Here is a 15,004-nt window from a genome sequence, read left to right as displayed (position 1 = left end):
CGGGCAGAAAACTCGTATCACCAACAGTTTTGGACATACAAGGTTTCCACCCGACAACAATGAAATATAACTCATGTACAGTAATTGGCCCACTGGCTTGTCACTTGTCATGATTTGAAATGGCAAATCTTTGAGTAGCAGCAGCGCTATAGAGAGAGATCTCTCTCTACAGCGCGCAATGAGGGCCTCTACAACTCTTTTTCCCGGGCTGAATCAGGGGCCCAGCACATCCCTGCAATCATCCATCAACTAGTGTTCAGACAGGCCTCATAATGTTTCAACCACATATCTTAATATTATATACATTTTAACCTCACATGAAATCAATTATAAACCCAAATATTTATTTATTTATGAAGATTATTGATGTGTTATGGATTTATGACCAGTAATTAATTAATTGTATTTCAGTAATTTTCGTATTTTTTACAGTTTGCTTTTGTAGTAACAGCACTTACAATTAGGGATGGAGCCTGAAAACCGGGTCCATTAAAAACCTGGTTCTGAATTAATGAACTGTGCCGCGGAACAATGGTGGAAAGCGTGAAACACTAAAAAGTTTGGTTTGATTGATTGATTGATTGATTGATTGATTGATTGATTGAAGACTTTATTAGGAGTTTGCATAGAATAAAAGTACAGTATCATGACGGTACAGCTCACTGGTACAAGGTCTACTAAAAGGAGATCCTAGAAAAGACTAAGCTTATTTCCATAGGAAACCATTGAAGTATCTCATATAACATTGAATGACAGACGAATAGAACACAGTACTATGCAGTAGATATGTAAAGAAAACATAAATAAAAATAAAATAAACAGTGCAAAAAATATATATAGTAGGTTAATACAAAGTTTGTAATTGCCAGTTGTGAATGGCTGCTGCCTGTAAGTGGTTTTTCAGGGCGATTTTAATGGATGCTAGGGAACCACACTCCTTTAAGGCCTTCGGTAGGGCGTTCCACATTTTGGTTGTATAGCAGAAGAACGAGTTTGACCCTTTGTTTTTAGTTGACTTTGGGTTGAACGTGATCTGTGGCGCTGCCTCTGGTGTTGTAATTGTGGACGTCCTTAACGTTTATAAAGTATCTTAATATTATATGTATTTTAACCTCACATGAAATCAATTATAAACCCAAATACTTATGTCAGCTAATTGTTTAGCTATTTAGCCGTTAGCAGCAGAAAGGTTATGAAGAGAATTATTAAGTGTTCTAATAAGTGTTTTGCCATTGCATTGCATGGCAGGCACACTTAATAATTCTCTTAATTAAATAGTTTTATTTTCCTGAGCAAAGTATTGGAAAGTAATATTTAATAATGTATTTCTACAGGTCAGTTAACCTGACTGCGCCAGATGGTGGCAGCAGTGCGTATGCCTGCATAACGCTCTACCTTCAGGGCCAGATTAACCCTGTGTGGTGCCCCAGGGCGACCAAGTTCAAGTGCCCCCACGCCGGGTCGGCCACGGTAGCCTCGCGGGCCAAGGCCGCCTCATTCACGGCTGCGGCGCCGGTGGCTGCGCCGCTGGTGGAATCGCATCTTGCTTTATGCCGCGTTTTATTATGCTGTTTTTTGTCTTTTTGCACAACCGCTTAACTGTTTTCTCCTTCCCATGTTGAATTGTTGTTTACACTGAAATGCCGCCAAAATAGCTGGGCATTGTGGGCACAGGTCAGGATACAGGAAGTGTGGGAGCACACATTTGGGAGGGGAGGGGCACATGCAGGTGACAGGTCATGTCAGTGAATGAATGGCTGAATCATGTGAATGCACAGACTCATTGTGGGAATGAGTGAGAACTCGGCTACTTTTCTTTACATTATGGAGGCCTACACACATATATAAAAAATACTATAAATATACACCTTGTAGGCCTACCACAACCTGTAGAGTATTTTTTTCACCACATGATGAAGAATGACTTTTTCCACCCTTAAAATGGACACAACATGTTTGAATGATATGCTTTAAATATGCCACAAGACCCTGGACCCAAACCAAGCCATTTTCATCTTCTAAGTGTTCCCCCAGCAGCCAAAACAACCCCATTCTGCCACATTTTAAATAGACGTTTTTTTAGCCCACAAGCTAATCCAGGCTAACTGAGAAATTATATCACAGATTCATCAAAAATGGAGTAAATGCTCTAATTCCAAGGTCGAGTTGCTGTCTAACCCTTGCCAACATGACCATGACAACTTTGGTGTTTTTAAACCACTGATTGATTTTATAAGATTTTTTATATGGGGCCTCAGTGAGGTCAAAGAGCTAAGCAACAGAGTGAACAGACCATATCACCATAATAAATATATGAACCATTTCTCAAATGATCTCATCACAACCTCGAGTTCTTATCTAAAAAAAAATCTTCAAAAATGTGCCCCAGGGCACATGCCCGACGAGGCCTATGGTTAATCCGGTCCTGTCTACCTTACATCTGGGATTGCTCGGGCAGACCCGATGTAAGGGGCGGGCCATTTTTTCAAATTCTTTAGCAGGTGATTGGATGGGGCCGTCTGTCTATCACAGGGAGTGCCAACTCCAACCACTCACATTGGCCTGTCTGCATGACGTTACACCCAGAATCCGCCTCCTGGGTTTCCACGTGGTCTGCAGTCTCTCTATTGGCTCAGAGCCGCTCAGAGCCCGCCCGTAGCTGCCGCTGATTCGTCCGACCCGGGACTTTACGAGTGATATCAACTCTCCCCGAACAATCTCAGATGTAAGGCAGAGCGTTATGCAGGCATACGCACTACTGCCACCATGTGGTGCAGTCAGGTTACAGGTCAGTTTCTCTCTACTAGAAGCAGCTAGCGTAGCCTACAAGGTGACTCGCCCGCTAGCCATGTATTATAATGTATTATAATGTATTTATAATGTCTTATAATGTATTATAATGTATTTATAATGTATTATAACATATTATAATGTATTTATAACGTATTATAATGTATTTATAATGTATTATAATGTATTATAATGTATTATAACATATTATAACGTATTATAATGTATTATAATGTATTATAACATATTATAATGTATTATAATGTATTATAATGTATTATAATGTATGTTTATATGTTTACAGGTCAGTTGCTCTCTACTAGAAGCAGCTAGCGTAGCCTACAAGGTGACGCGCCCGCTAGCCAGCGCTAACAGCTGTGTGGACCCCATCCTCTACTTCCTGGCTGGACAGGAAGTCCGCAGCACCCTGAAGAAGAGCAAGACGTCACCGAGCGTCAACGTTACCACGGCAACGCAGCGATCTACAAGACTATAAGATCTATAAGAATATAAAAACATAACATCACTGTGGCAATGGAGCGATCTACAAGACTATAAGATCTATAAGACTATAAGATCTACAAGACTATAAGATCTATAAGAATATACATGAACTACAAGACTATAAGATGTATAAGAATATACATGATCTACAAGACTATGATCTATAAGAATATACATGATCTACAAGACTGTAAGATCTATAAGAATATACATGATCTACAAGACTATAAGATCTATAAGAATATACACAATCTACAAGACTATAAGATCTACAAGAATATAAAAACATAACATCACTGTGGCAATGAAGCGATCTACAAGACTATAAGATCTACAAGACTATAAGATCTATAAGAATATACATGATCTACAAGATTATAAGATCTATAAGAATATACATGATCTACAAGACTATAAGATCTACAAGACTAAATGATCTATAAGAATATACATGATCTACAAGACTATAAGCTCTATAAGATCTACAAGACTATAAGAACATACTGTATCTGAAGAACTAAGACTATATAAGAATATTATTCTACTGAAGCTAAAAGACCTCCCTCCATACACCTGATTCATAGAACTAAGACTCTATAAGAATCTTATTCTACTGAAGCTAAAAGACCTAACCATAACCCTAACCCTCCATACAACTGAATAACTGATTATAATTAATGGGTTAGGATTAGGGTTAGGGTTAGTAGGGTTAGGGTCCCTCCATACAACTGATTCTAATTAATGGGTTAGGATTAGGGTTAGGGTTAGTAGGGTTAGGGTCCCTCCATACAACTGATTCTAACTAATGATCACTAAGACTCTATAAGAATCTTATTCTACTGAAGCTAAAAGGGTTAGGGGTTAGGGTTGGGTTAGGTTAACCCTAACCCCTCCCTCCATACACCTGATTCTCATTAATGATCACTAAGACTCTATAAGAATATTATTCTACTGAAGCTAAAAGGGTTAGGGTTAGGGTTAGGTTAACCCTAACCCTAACCCTTTTAGCTATAAGATCTATAAGATCTACAAGACTATAAGAACATACTGTATCTGAAGAACTAAGACTCTATAAGAATCTTATTCTACTGAAGCTAAAAGACCTAACCATAACCCTAACCCTCCATACATACAACTGATTCTAATTAATGGGTTAGGATTAGGGTTAGGGTTAGTAGGGTTAGGGTCCCTCCATACAACTGATTCTAACTAATGATCGGGTGTGTTGACAGCTTGTTGTTCGTTGAGGGCTTGAAGATCGGTTATTTCAGCAAAGAGGTTTTTATGTACAGGGACTAACAGAGGAGACCAAGTACAGAGCCCTGGGGCTCCCCGGCCGGTACACAGGTTCGATTCCCACTGAATGAAGGTGACATTAAGGTTAAATGTTGTTTCATAATAAATGTTTGTAAATATGATTTAATCCTCTTTTATCGTTTGTTTTGATGTTTTCTAACACTTCAGAGGTTAGAAGGACTCTGAGAGTGTACACATGGACCTGTAAGGGTCCATTTGGTTCCAGTTGTACACTCTCAGAGTTACGCACCTTCGCACGCGTGCAAGACACCAGTCATGTTGCCATACCTTAGCAACAGGCATGATACATTTATTTTAAGAAGTACATTTTATTTTCCCCCCGTTTCTACGGTTTGTTCAAGTGCAGAAAATAGTAAACGTGCCACAATTAACAATAATGCATTGCACCTGTGCAGCTGACCTGCAGAACCTGGGAATATACCATTTTGTCAAGATGGGGAGAATAAAAGTGTGGAGAATATAATTATAATAGCCTACCTTGTTAACTCATTCCCCGCCTCCCCCGATAGTCCCGAGAAATTTTAAATGTCGTTCCCCGCCAGGCCCGATAGTCCCGAGAATTTGCTTTTATATAATGTAATGTTTAATTACACTTTTCTCCAGCCCGTGACAAAATTTGAGCCTTCTGTCTCACACATATCACACATCAAAGTAAGTGTGTTTAAAAAAAAGACTGTAATAATATATAAATTGCAATACAAATGTATAAATCTCCCCAACCACAGTTAATTGGCAAAAGACGCATTTGAGCTCAAAAGGCTGGCTGCCGGAAAAAAAAAGAGAAGAAAAAAAAGTGTGAGAACAGCTGTGTGTGTGTGTGTGTGTGTGTGTGTGTGTGTGTGTGTGTGTGTGTGTGTGTGTGTGTGTGTGTGTGTGTGTGTGTGTGTGTGTGTGTGTGCTTCCCTCCACTGTATCTCTGTTTCAGTGGTCCCTGTTGGACCCCCTGATGGTGTTCAGTCCCATAAAAAACAGTGCTATAGTGAGATCTGCCTCTGCCTCTCTCTCTCTCTCTCTCAAGACACAAAACACACAATTATCGCCAATTTGCCATATAAATGCTTCTAAAACGTACCTGATAATGATGATGGTTGATTTGAATCCACACCCATATATCCAGGCTATAATATTAGTTTTATATTGGTATTTAGTCCACAAACTGTAGTCCACAAACAAGCCATGATCGCCTTTGCAAAGGTGGGGGTCCCTGGTCGCCTTTCTAACAACCAATAAGGGGTCCGCGGGTCCAACGCTTCGCCGACCTCCGCAGAGCAGTGCAGAGTTACATAACATTGTAAAATCAATCAATAAGCCGATCATTTGTTACATAAAGTTCATATGATCCAGTTGCAGGGACAAGTGGTCCCTGTCAATGGGGTCTCACAAAGGGGTCCCTGGTCTCCAGCCAACACTTAGGGAACCAGGTGGGGGACTGGGGGTCCCTGGCCCACGCTCCACCAAAACAAGCGATCAACTACAGCCAACAAGCGATCGATCAACGTCAACAGCCTCGCCTCGTTAGCAAAATGCGTCTGCCCTGCTCTTGCAGGGCAGTGCAGAGGATTTTTTTGGGGCAGGGGGAGACATTTTTCTAACATGTCCCAGAATGTGAAAATAGCAGATCTACAAGCTCTACAAGCTCTCAATGTGTCACAGAGCGATGTGTTGAGCTTGTAGAGCTTGTAGATCTGCTATTTTCACATTCTAGCACATGTTAGAAAAAAGACTCATGCCCCCTTTGATGTCTATTTGTGTGTGTGCACCTGTACAGACCCAAAAACAGCTGAGACCAAAGCAGACATACAGAGACAGAGAGAACGCGCCCCCAAGTGGGGGCTCACACAAATACTCACACAAATACTGCAAAACAGTATGTGAAATTGCTGAGTTTTATGGTCAGACATAGCCAATAAAAATATTTTTCTCTGCATTTTTCTAAACAGAAAATTCAAAAAAAAAATCCTATTACATAATTACATTAGTACACTTATCTGATAATGCCTGAAGCCATAAAGACAAATATCAAGTGAGTTATTCGCTTGAAAATAGATTTTTCACAAAAAGGTCAATAACTCCAGTTTTTTCAATTATAGCTGGATTTTGGTCAAAAATGGCTATTTTGAGATGGCTGCAACTATAGAAAAAAAAGCTTTTTATTTTATTTTTTTATTTTTTGGTGAGACTAGAGGTGGTCTTGTTTCATTTCAGGTACTGTATGACACAAAATACAGAATACAGAATTTAGGAAAAATGTCAATATAAAAAAAATATATACATTTTTTCATTAAACAAAATGGCAGGGGAGCCAAACAGTCAATGTTAAAATGGCGGCCAATGTGTTAAAGTGAACATTTTGTTAAATTTCGCATTTGTAGTTATTTTAATGTAATTTAACTACATAACCAGCACAGATAGACAAAGAGACATTCATGGATTTATATTTAAAAGTAACTTTTATTCTCCCTATCCTACCCTACCCCTGCCATACAGATAGAACACAGTACAATGATAGATATTTAACTCTTATAACATTGAATGACAGACAGATAGAACACAGTGCTATGATAGATATTTAACTCATATAACATTGAATGACAGACAGACAGAACACAGTACTATGATAGATATTTAACTCATATAACATTGAATGACAGACAGATAGAACACAGTACTATGATAGATATTTAACTCATATAACATTGAATGACAGACAGATAGAACACAGTACTATGATAGATATTTAACTCATATAACATTGAATGACAGACAGACAGAACACAGTACTATGATAGATATTTAACTCATATAACATTGAATGACAGACAGACAGAACACAGTACTATGATAGATATTTAACTCATATAACATTGAATGACAGACAGATAGAACACAGTGCTATGATAGATATTTAACTCATATAACATTGAATGACAGACAGACAGAACACAGTACTATGATAGATATTTAACTCATATAACATTGAATGACAGACAGATAGAACACAGTACTATGATAGATATTTAACTCATATAACATTGAATGACAGACAGACAGAACACAGTGCTATCATAGATATTTAACTCATATAACATTGAATGACAGACAGACAGAACACAGTACTATGATAGATATTTAACTCATATAACATTGAATGACAGACAGACAGAACACAGTGCTATGATAGATCATATAACATTGAATGACAGACAGACCGAACACAGTACTATGATAGATATTTAACTCATATAACATTGAATGACAAACAGACAGAACACAGTACTATGATAGATATTTAACTCATATAACATTGAATGACAGACAGACAGAACACAGTACTATGATAGATATTTAACTCAAATAACATTGAATGACAGACAGACAGAACACAGTACTATGATAGATATTTAACTCATATAACATTGAATGACAGACAGATAGAACACAGTACTATGATAGATATTTAACTCATATAACATTGAATGACAGACAGATAGAACACAGTACTATGATAGATATTTAAGTAAGCATAAAAAGGCAATACTGGAGATGTGGTGTGGATTTCTACACAGAGAGGGCAATTCTTTCAACATAAGATGCTGCATTCAAGTTCAGGAGAGTTTGGACAAGACAATTCTCTTGAATGCTGCCTTCAGGTATGACATGGAAAGGACATTTGCAATATTTCACCATAGTAAAAACTGCATTCATGGTCTGGAGAGGACACGTTTTACTACTGTAAGGCTTACTGTAAGGTTAGTGCTTACCTGGCTTACTGTAAGGCTTACTGTAAGGCTTACTGTAAGGTTAGTGTCTACCTGGCTTACTGTAAGGCTTACTGTAAGGCTTACTGTAAGGTTAGTGTTTACCTGGCTTACTGTAAGGCTTACTGTAAGGCTTACTGTAAGGCTTACTGTAAGGTTAGTGTTTACCTGGCTTGCTGTAAGGCTTACTGTAAGGCTTACTGTAAGGCTTACTGTAAGGCTAGTGTTTACCTGGCTTACTGTAAGGCTTACTGTAAGGCTTACTGTAAGGCTAGTGTCTACCTGGCTTACTGTAAGGCTTACTGTAAGGCTTACTGTAAGGTTAGTGTCTACCTGGCTTACTGTAAGGCTTACTGTAAGGCTTACTGTAAGGTTAGTGTCTACCTGGCTTACTGTAAGGCTTACTGTAAGGCTTACTGTAAGGTTAGTGTCTACCTGGCTTACTGTAAGGCTTACTGTAAGGCTTACTGTAAGGTTAGTGTCTACCTGGCTTACTGTAAGGCTTACTGTAAGGTTAGTGTCTACCTGGCTTACTGTAAGGCTTACTGTAAGGTTAGTGTTTACCTGGCTTACTGTAAGGCTTACTGTAAGGCTTACTGTAAGGTTAGTGTCTACCTGGCTTACTGTAAGGCTTACTGTAAGGCTTACTGTAAGGTTAGTGTCTACCTGGCTTACTGTAAGGCTTACTGTAAGGCTTACTGTAAGGTTAGTGCTTACCTGGCTTACTGTAAGGCTTACTGTAAGGCTTACTGTAAGGTTAGTGTCTACCTGGCTTACTGTAAGGCTTACTGTAAGGCTTACTGTAAGGCTTACTGTAAGGTTAGTGTTTACCTGGCTTACTGTAAGGCTTACTGTAAGGCTTACTGTAAGGTTAGTGTTTACCTGGCTTACTGTAAGGCTTACTGTAAGGCTTACTGTAAGGCTAGTGTTTACAGTTTACAGTTTACAGTTTAGGCATTTAGCAGACGCTTTTAATCCAAAGCGACTTACAATCAGCAGATAACATCACAATAATAAACAAGATAATATGTCAGTACATCATCAACAATATAACAAATGCAAAAGGATATCTATCTAGAAAAACACCATATAATCAAAGTTCTAAAAAACATAAAAAACAAAACAAATGCTAACTAGCTTCATGTATTCATTGATTTTTCTGTAGTGCTAAGGGTTTAGGTGGAGTCTGAAAAGGTGAGTCTTCAGTCCACGGCGAAAGCTAGCGAGTGAGTCCGTTGTTCTAAGTGCGACAGGGAGTTTATTCCACAACTTGGGGGCCAGGAGGGCAAACTGTCTCGGACGAGTGGATTTTTGCCCTGGAGTTTTTAGCGAGGGTTCTGTCAGCATCCCTGTGTTGGCTGATCTAAGTGACCGGGTGGGGGTGTAGGGGTTGATCAGTTTCTGGAGGTATGGAGGAGCCATACCTTTGGCTGCTTTGAAGGTCAGCATCAGTGTTTTGTATTCAGTGCGGGCCGCAACCGGGAGCCAGTGGAGGCTGCGGAGAAGGGGAGAGACATGTGAGAACTTAGGCTGGTTGAAGACCAGTCGTGCCGCGGCATTTTGGATCAGTTGGAGAGGTTTAAGTGCACATGCCGGGAGACCAGTGAGGAGAGAGTTACAATAGTCAAGCTTTGATATGACAGATGTCTGAATGAGGAGCTGGGCTGCCTCCTGGGTGAGGAAGGGTCTGATTTTACGGATGTTATAGAGTGTGAACCTACATGACCGGGTGACTGATGCAATGTGTGCCTTGAATGATAGCTGGCTGTCCAGGACCACACCAAGGTTTCTAGCAGTAGGAACTGAAGTCACAAATGCTTACCTGGCTTACTGTAAGGCTTACTAAGGCTTACTGTAAGGTTAGTGTTTACCTGGCTTACTGTAAGGTTAGTGTTTACCTGGCTTACTGTAAGGCTTACTGTAAGGCTTACTGTAAGGCTTACTGTAAGGTTAGTGTTTACCTGGCTTACTGTAAGGCTTACTGTAAGGTTAGTGCTTACCTGGCTTACTGTAAGGCTTACTGTAAGGTTAGTGCTTACCTGCCTTACTGTAAGGCTTACTGTAAGGTTAGTGTTTACCTGGCTTACTGTAAGGCTTACTGTAAGGTTAGTGCTTACCTGCCTTACTGTAAGGCTTACTGTAAGGCTTACTGTAAGGCTTACTGTAAGGTTAGTGTTTACCTGGCTTACTGTAAGGCTTACTGTAAGTCTTACTGTAAGGCTTACTGTAAGGTTAGTGTTTACCTGGCTTACTGTAAGGCTTACTGTAAGGCTTACTGTAAGGCTTACTGTAAGGCTAGTGTTTACCTGGCTTACTGTAAGGCTTACTGTAAGGCTTACTGTAAGGTTAGTGTTTACCTGGCTTACTGTAAGGCACGTTTGTACACCTTATACTTATTGTTCCCCTCGTATGACTGACCTCTGTAAGTACAATACTTTCATCAATATTGTGCTGGACTCTCAAATTCTCACAGCCTCCTCCAAATAAGGCTCTTAGAGTTAAAGGGGCGTAGCCTACTTCACCATTTCAACCTTATCTTTGTATAAGTGGTCCTATTGACTGATCATTAGATTAAGATGAAATTGTTTCAAACCTCAAATTGGGTCTGTTTTCCTGTAAACTGAAATTAAAGCTGTAGGTTGAAACCTCTTTGTCCACTGTGTGTCTCAAATATGGAGCAGATCTACACATCCTGTAGACACCAACATTAAGAGTCTCTGTAGTCTGTTGAATCAGTGATATGGAGTATAGACCCAACCTATAGTCCAGGGGTCTTCAACGTTTTCAGGCCAAGGACCCCTTAGTTGAGAGAGAGATGAAGCAGGGACCCCTTAGTTGAGAGAGAGATGAAGCAGGGACCCCTTAGTTGAGAGAGAGATGAAGCAGGGATCCCTTAGTTGAGAGAGAGATGAAGCAGAGACCCCTTAGTTGAGAGAGAGACGAAGCAGGGACCCCTTAGTTGAGAGAGATGAAGCAGGAACCCCTTAGTTGAGAGAGAGATGAAGCAGGGACCCCTTAGTTGAGAGAGAGATGAAGCAGGGACCCCTTAGTTGAGAGAGAGATGAAGCAGGGACCCCTTAGTTGAGAGAGAGATGAAGCAGGGACCCCCAAAACCTTTTCAGAGATTCCATCAGTGTATTTTGTGTTTTCAGATATGTAACCATTTGAGCCGTCATTACCTAATAAACTTGACCTTTTAATCTGTACTTAGTCTGCTCTTTTCCCCCTCTACACCAAACCTCTTTGTCGAAAACAGCCGATCTACAAGCTCACAATGCCTCGCAGCATGAGGCGTTGTGAGCTTTTAGATCTGCTATTTTTGGCAACAGTTCTCATATAATATGGTCACTAGGGTTCAAGTTGTTAATATAAAAAGGAGTGGAAGATTTGGAGGACCCCCTGTAGTAACTCTGGGGTCCTGGACCCTCTGTTGAAGACCCCTGCTATATAGTCTGTTAAATCAATGATGTGGAGTATGGACAACCTACAGTATGGTCTGTTAAATCAGTGATATGGAGTATGGACAACCTACAGTATGGTCTGTTAAATCAGTGATATGGACCTAGCTGCTGCCTGAGGCTTTTCATGTTGTTTATGTTTACATGTAAACATTAAATTATATTATATTATATTATATTATATTATATTATATTATATTATATTATATTATATTAACTGCATTAAGAAGACAACAGAGCACAAACATCCCAGTAAAACGTTATGCTGTGTCCGTTGCTGGCCCACAATAACCTACCTGACCTGGCGGAGACCTTTCTCTTTTTTACTTTAAATTAAAACGTATCAATACCACAATGTAGAAACAGATTGTCATTGATGCACACATACATTAAAAGTCACAAATTGCAACTCTAGATTATTTTACAAATGTTGAATCTAGAGTTGCAACAGCAACCATTGACAGCCTATGCATCTGTATTGTGTAGCGCTGGCCCTTTAAGGCATGGCCAGGTGGGCGGGCCTAGTGGTTTGCCCAGAAGCCTCTCATTGACTTGGGGCTCATTTGGGTGTTTGTAGCACCCAAGCTTTCCATAGAGCCACAATATTGGTGAGTTTGAAGTCGTTTAATACAATCAGATAGCAAAAAACTGTTTTCATGCATTGGATCCCTATGGGAGGTATTGCAACCCTAGATTCATCTGAGTATAAAACAATCTAGTGTTGCTAGGGTTAGGGTTAGGGTAAGCTTGGAATTTACTCTTGCTATCTGCAAAGTGTTTGTTTCTGAAAAATCCACCGTATAATTGTTATGATTTATTTTCTGTCAAGAAATCCGAGCAGACATGGTTTATTTTCTAAGTGTTGAATTTCGGAAGCACTTGTCTTCTATAACGCCATGTCCCGCTGCCTCCTGCATAATGTGACATTTAGAACCAGGTGGTCACAGGACCGTTGAGGGATTTTCCACGAGCGCTTCCAAACTCCAGGACTTAGAAAAAATTATCACCTGAACCAAATTTCTTGGATAGAAAGTAACTCATAACATGTCTACTGTGGATTTATCTGAAACAAACACTTTGCAGATAGAAAGAGTAAATTCCAAGCTTTCCATAGAGCCACAATATTGGTGAGTTTGAAGTCGTTTAATACAATCAGATAGCAAAAAACTGTTTTGATGCATTGGCTGCCTATGGGAGGTATTGCAACCCTAGATTAATCCGATTATAAAAAATCTAGTGTTGCAATTTGCGGCTAACCCTAACCCTAAACCTAAACTAAACCCTAACCCTAACCTCAGTGGGGGTATTTCTGAATAGGGATGTTTCTAAGTAGTGGTGTTTCTGAATAGAGGTTTGCCCCCACACTGGTTTATTGCTGTTGCTCTAAGTCTAAAGCAAAGGTTCTCAACCTGTTCAGTGTTCAGTCCACGACCCCCAAAATATTCATATTTCAACTGTGGACCCCCCAAAATAATCATATTTCAACTGGGGACCCCCCACCCTGATGAGCACTTGGAATTGTACTTGGAATTGTAGGAGTTGACTAGCCGCAAATTGCAACACTAGATTTTTGGAGCTGTGTGGAACACAAGCTCCCCATAGGCAGCAATGTGTGTCCTCACCAGAGTCTCACCAGAGTCTGTCGTCAAGAATGAACAGGATCTGCGCATGCGCGGCTTTACCACACACACACACACACACACACACACACACACACACACACACACACACACACACACACACACACACACACACACACACACACACACAAATTATATATATAGAACACTTAGAATTCATAGATCTAAAACACATAGAATCAAAACATAGATCTGGAACTGCTCAAATTCACAGCTCCACTTCGAACAGAGGTTCGATTTTTATATACTCGGATGAATCTAGGGTTGCAATACCTCCCATAGGGATCCAATGCATGAAAACAGTTTTTTGCTATCTGATTGTATTAAACGACTTCAAACTCACCAATGTTGTGGCTCTATGGAAAGCTTGGAATTTACTCTTGCTATCTGCAAAGTGTTTGTTTCTGAAAAATCCACCGTGGAATTGTTATGATTTTATTTTCTGTCAAGAAATTCAGTTCGGGTGATTATTTTTTCTAAGTGCTGGAGTTTGGAAGCGCTCGTGGGAAGTCACTCAGCAGTCCTGTGTACCAGCTGGTTCTGTCACATAGCCTAATGCAGGAGGCAGCGGGACGTGGTGTTATAGAAGACGAGCGCTTCCTAAGTTCAAGACTTAGAAAAAAAACATGGCTGCTCGGATTTTATTGACAGAAAATAAAATCATAACAATTCCACGGTGGATTTTTCAGAAACAAACACTTTGCAGATAGCAAGAGTAAATTCCAAGCTTTCCATAGAGCCACAACATTGGTGAGTTTGAAGTCGTTTAATACAATCAGATAGCAAAAAACTGTTTTCATGCATTGGATCCCTATGGGAGGTATTGCAACCCTAGATTCATCCGAGTATAAAAAAATCTAGTGTTGCAATTTGCGGCTAGGAGTTGACATTACATTAGTTTGACTCGAGCTGTTTTATTGTGAAAATAGCAGATCTACATAATCACAACGCCTCGTGTTTTGAGCATGTAGATCTGCTATTGCCTTTAATATTTGACAATTTGGCCAATGTTTGACCAGAGGTACTAAAAAGATCCTAAAAGTCCTTAAATGATCACTTTAGAAATGTGTAGATACCCTGTATACACTTATAGGCTACTGTATGTTGGTCTGTTTACTGCTGAGTAAACAGACCCTGTAAACGGTACCCTGTCCCCCCCCCTCCCAGTAAGCTGTGGTGTTCCTCAAGGTAGCATACTGGGACCTCTGTTGTTCCTAATATACGTGAACGACATGGCATCTGCTTGTGACTGCAACCTGTTCCTGTTCGCGGATGACTCGGCTCTCCTAGTCTCGGGCAAGGACCACTTGCAGGTCGAAAAGACACTTAACTCTGAACTAAGTAAGATCTGCACATGGCTTAATGACAACAAATTATCAATTCACCTGGGTAAAACTGAGTCCATCCTCTTTGGATCAAATCATAACCTCAAAAAAGTCGATAACTTCACAATCAAAGTGGGTGACAAGGTCATAACACGAAAAAACGAAATCTCTTACTTAGGATGTATCCTTGAAGCTAATCTTTCCAGTGAAAA

The 15,004-nt window shown here is 39.9% G+C and overlaps 1 protein-coding gene across 1 annotated transcript in view; it reads left to right on the top strand.

Annotated features, from left to right (window-relative positions):
- Window positions 1-15,004, top strand: part of p2ry2.1 (purinergic receptor P2Y2, tandem duplicate 1) — a gene marked incomplete at both ends in the record, with an annotated part of 101,429 nt that overhangs the window by 29,015 nt on the left and 57,410 nt on the right. The window contains one exon of the mRNA XM_080731114.1: window positions 3,095-3,259. Coding sequence (XP_080587240.1) covers window positions 3,095-3,259 — 165 coding nt within the window. The remainder of the gene's footprint in view (window positions 1-3,094; window positions 3,260-15,004) is intronic.

The sequence above is a fragment of the Nannobrachium achirus genome (assembly GCF_963921795.1).
Source record: "Nannobrachium achirus genome assembly, chromosome: 8".
Classification (NCBI taxonomy): domain Eukaryota; kingdom Metazoa; phylum Chordata; class Actinopteri; order Myctophiformes; family Myctophidae; genus Nannobrachium; species Nannobrachium achirus.
Note: the sequence above shows the minus strand (reverse complement) of the source record. Positions and strands in the feature narration are given on the sequence as shown.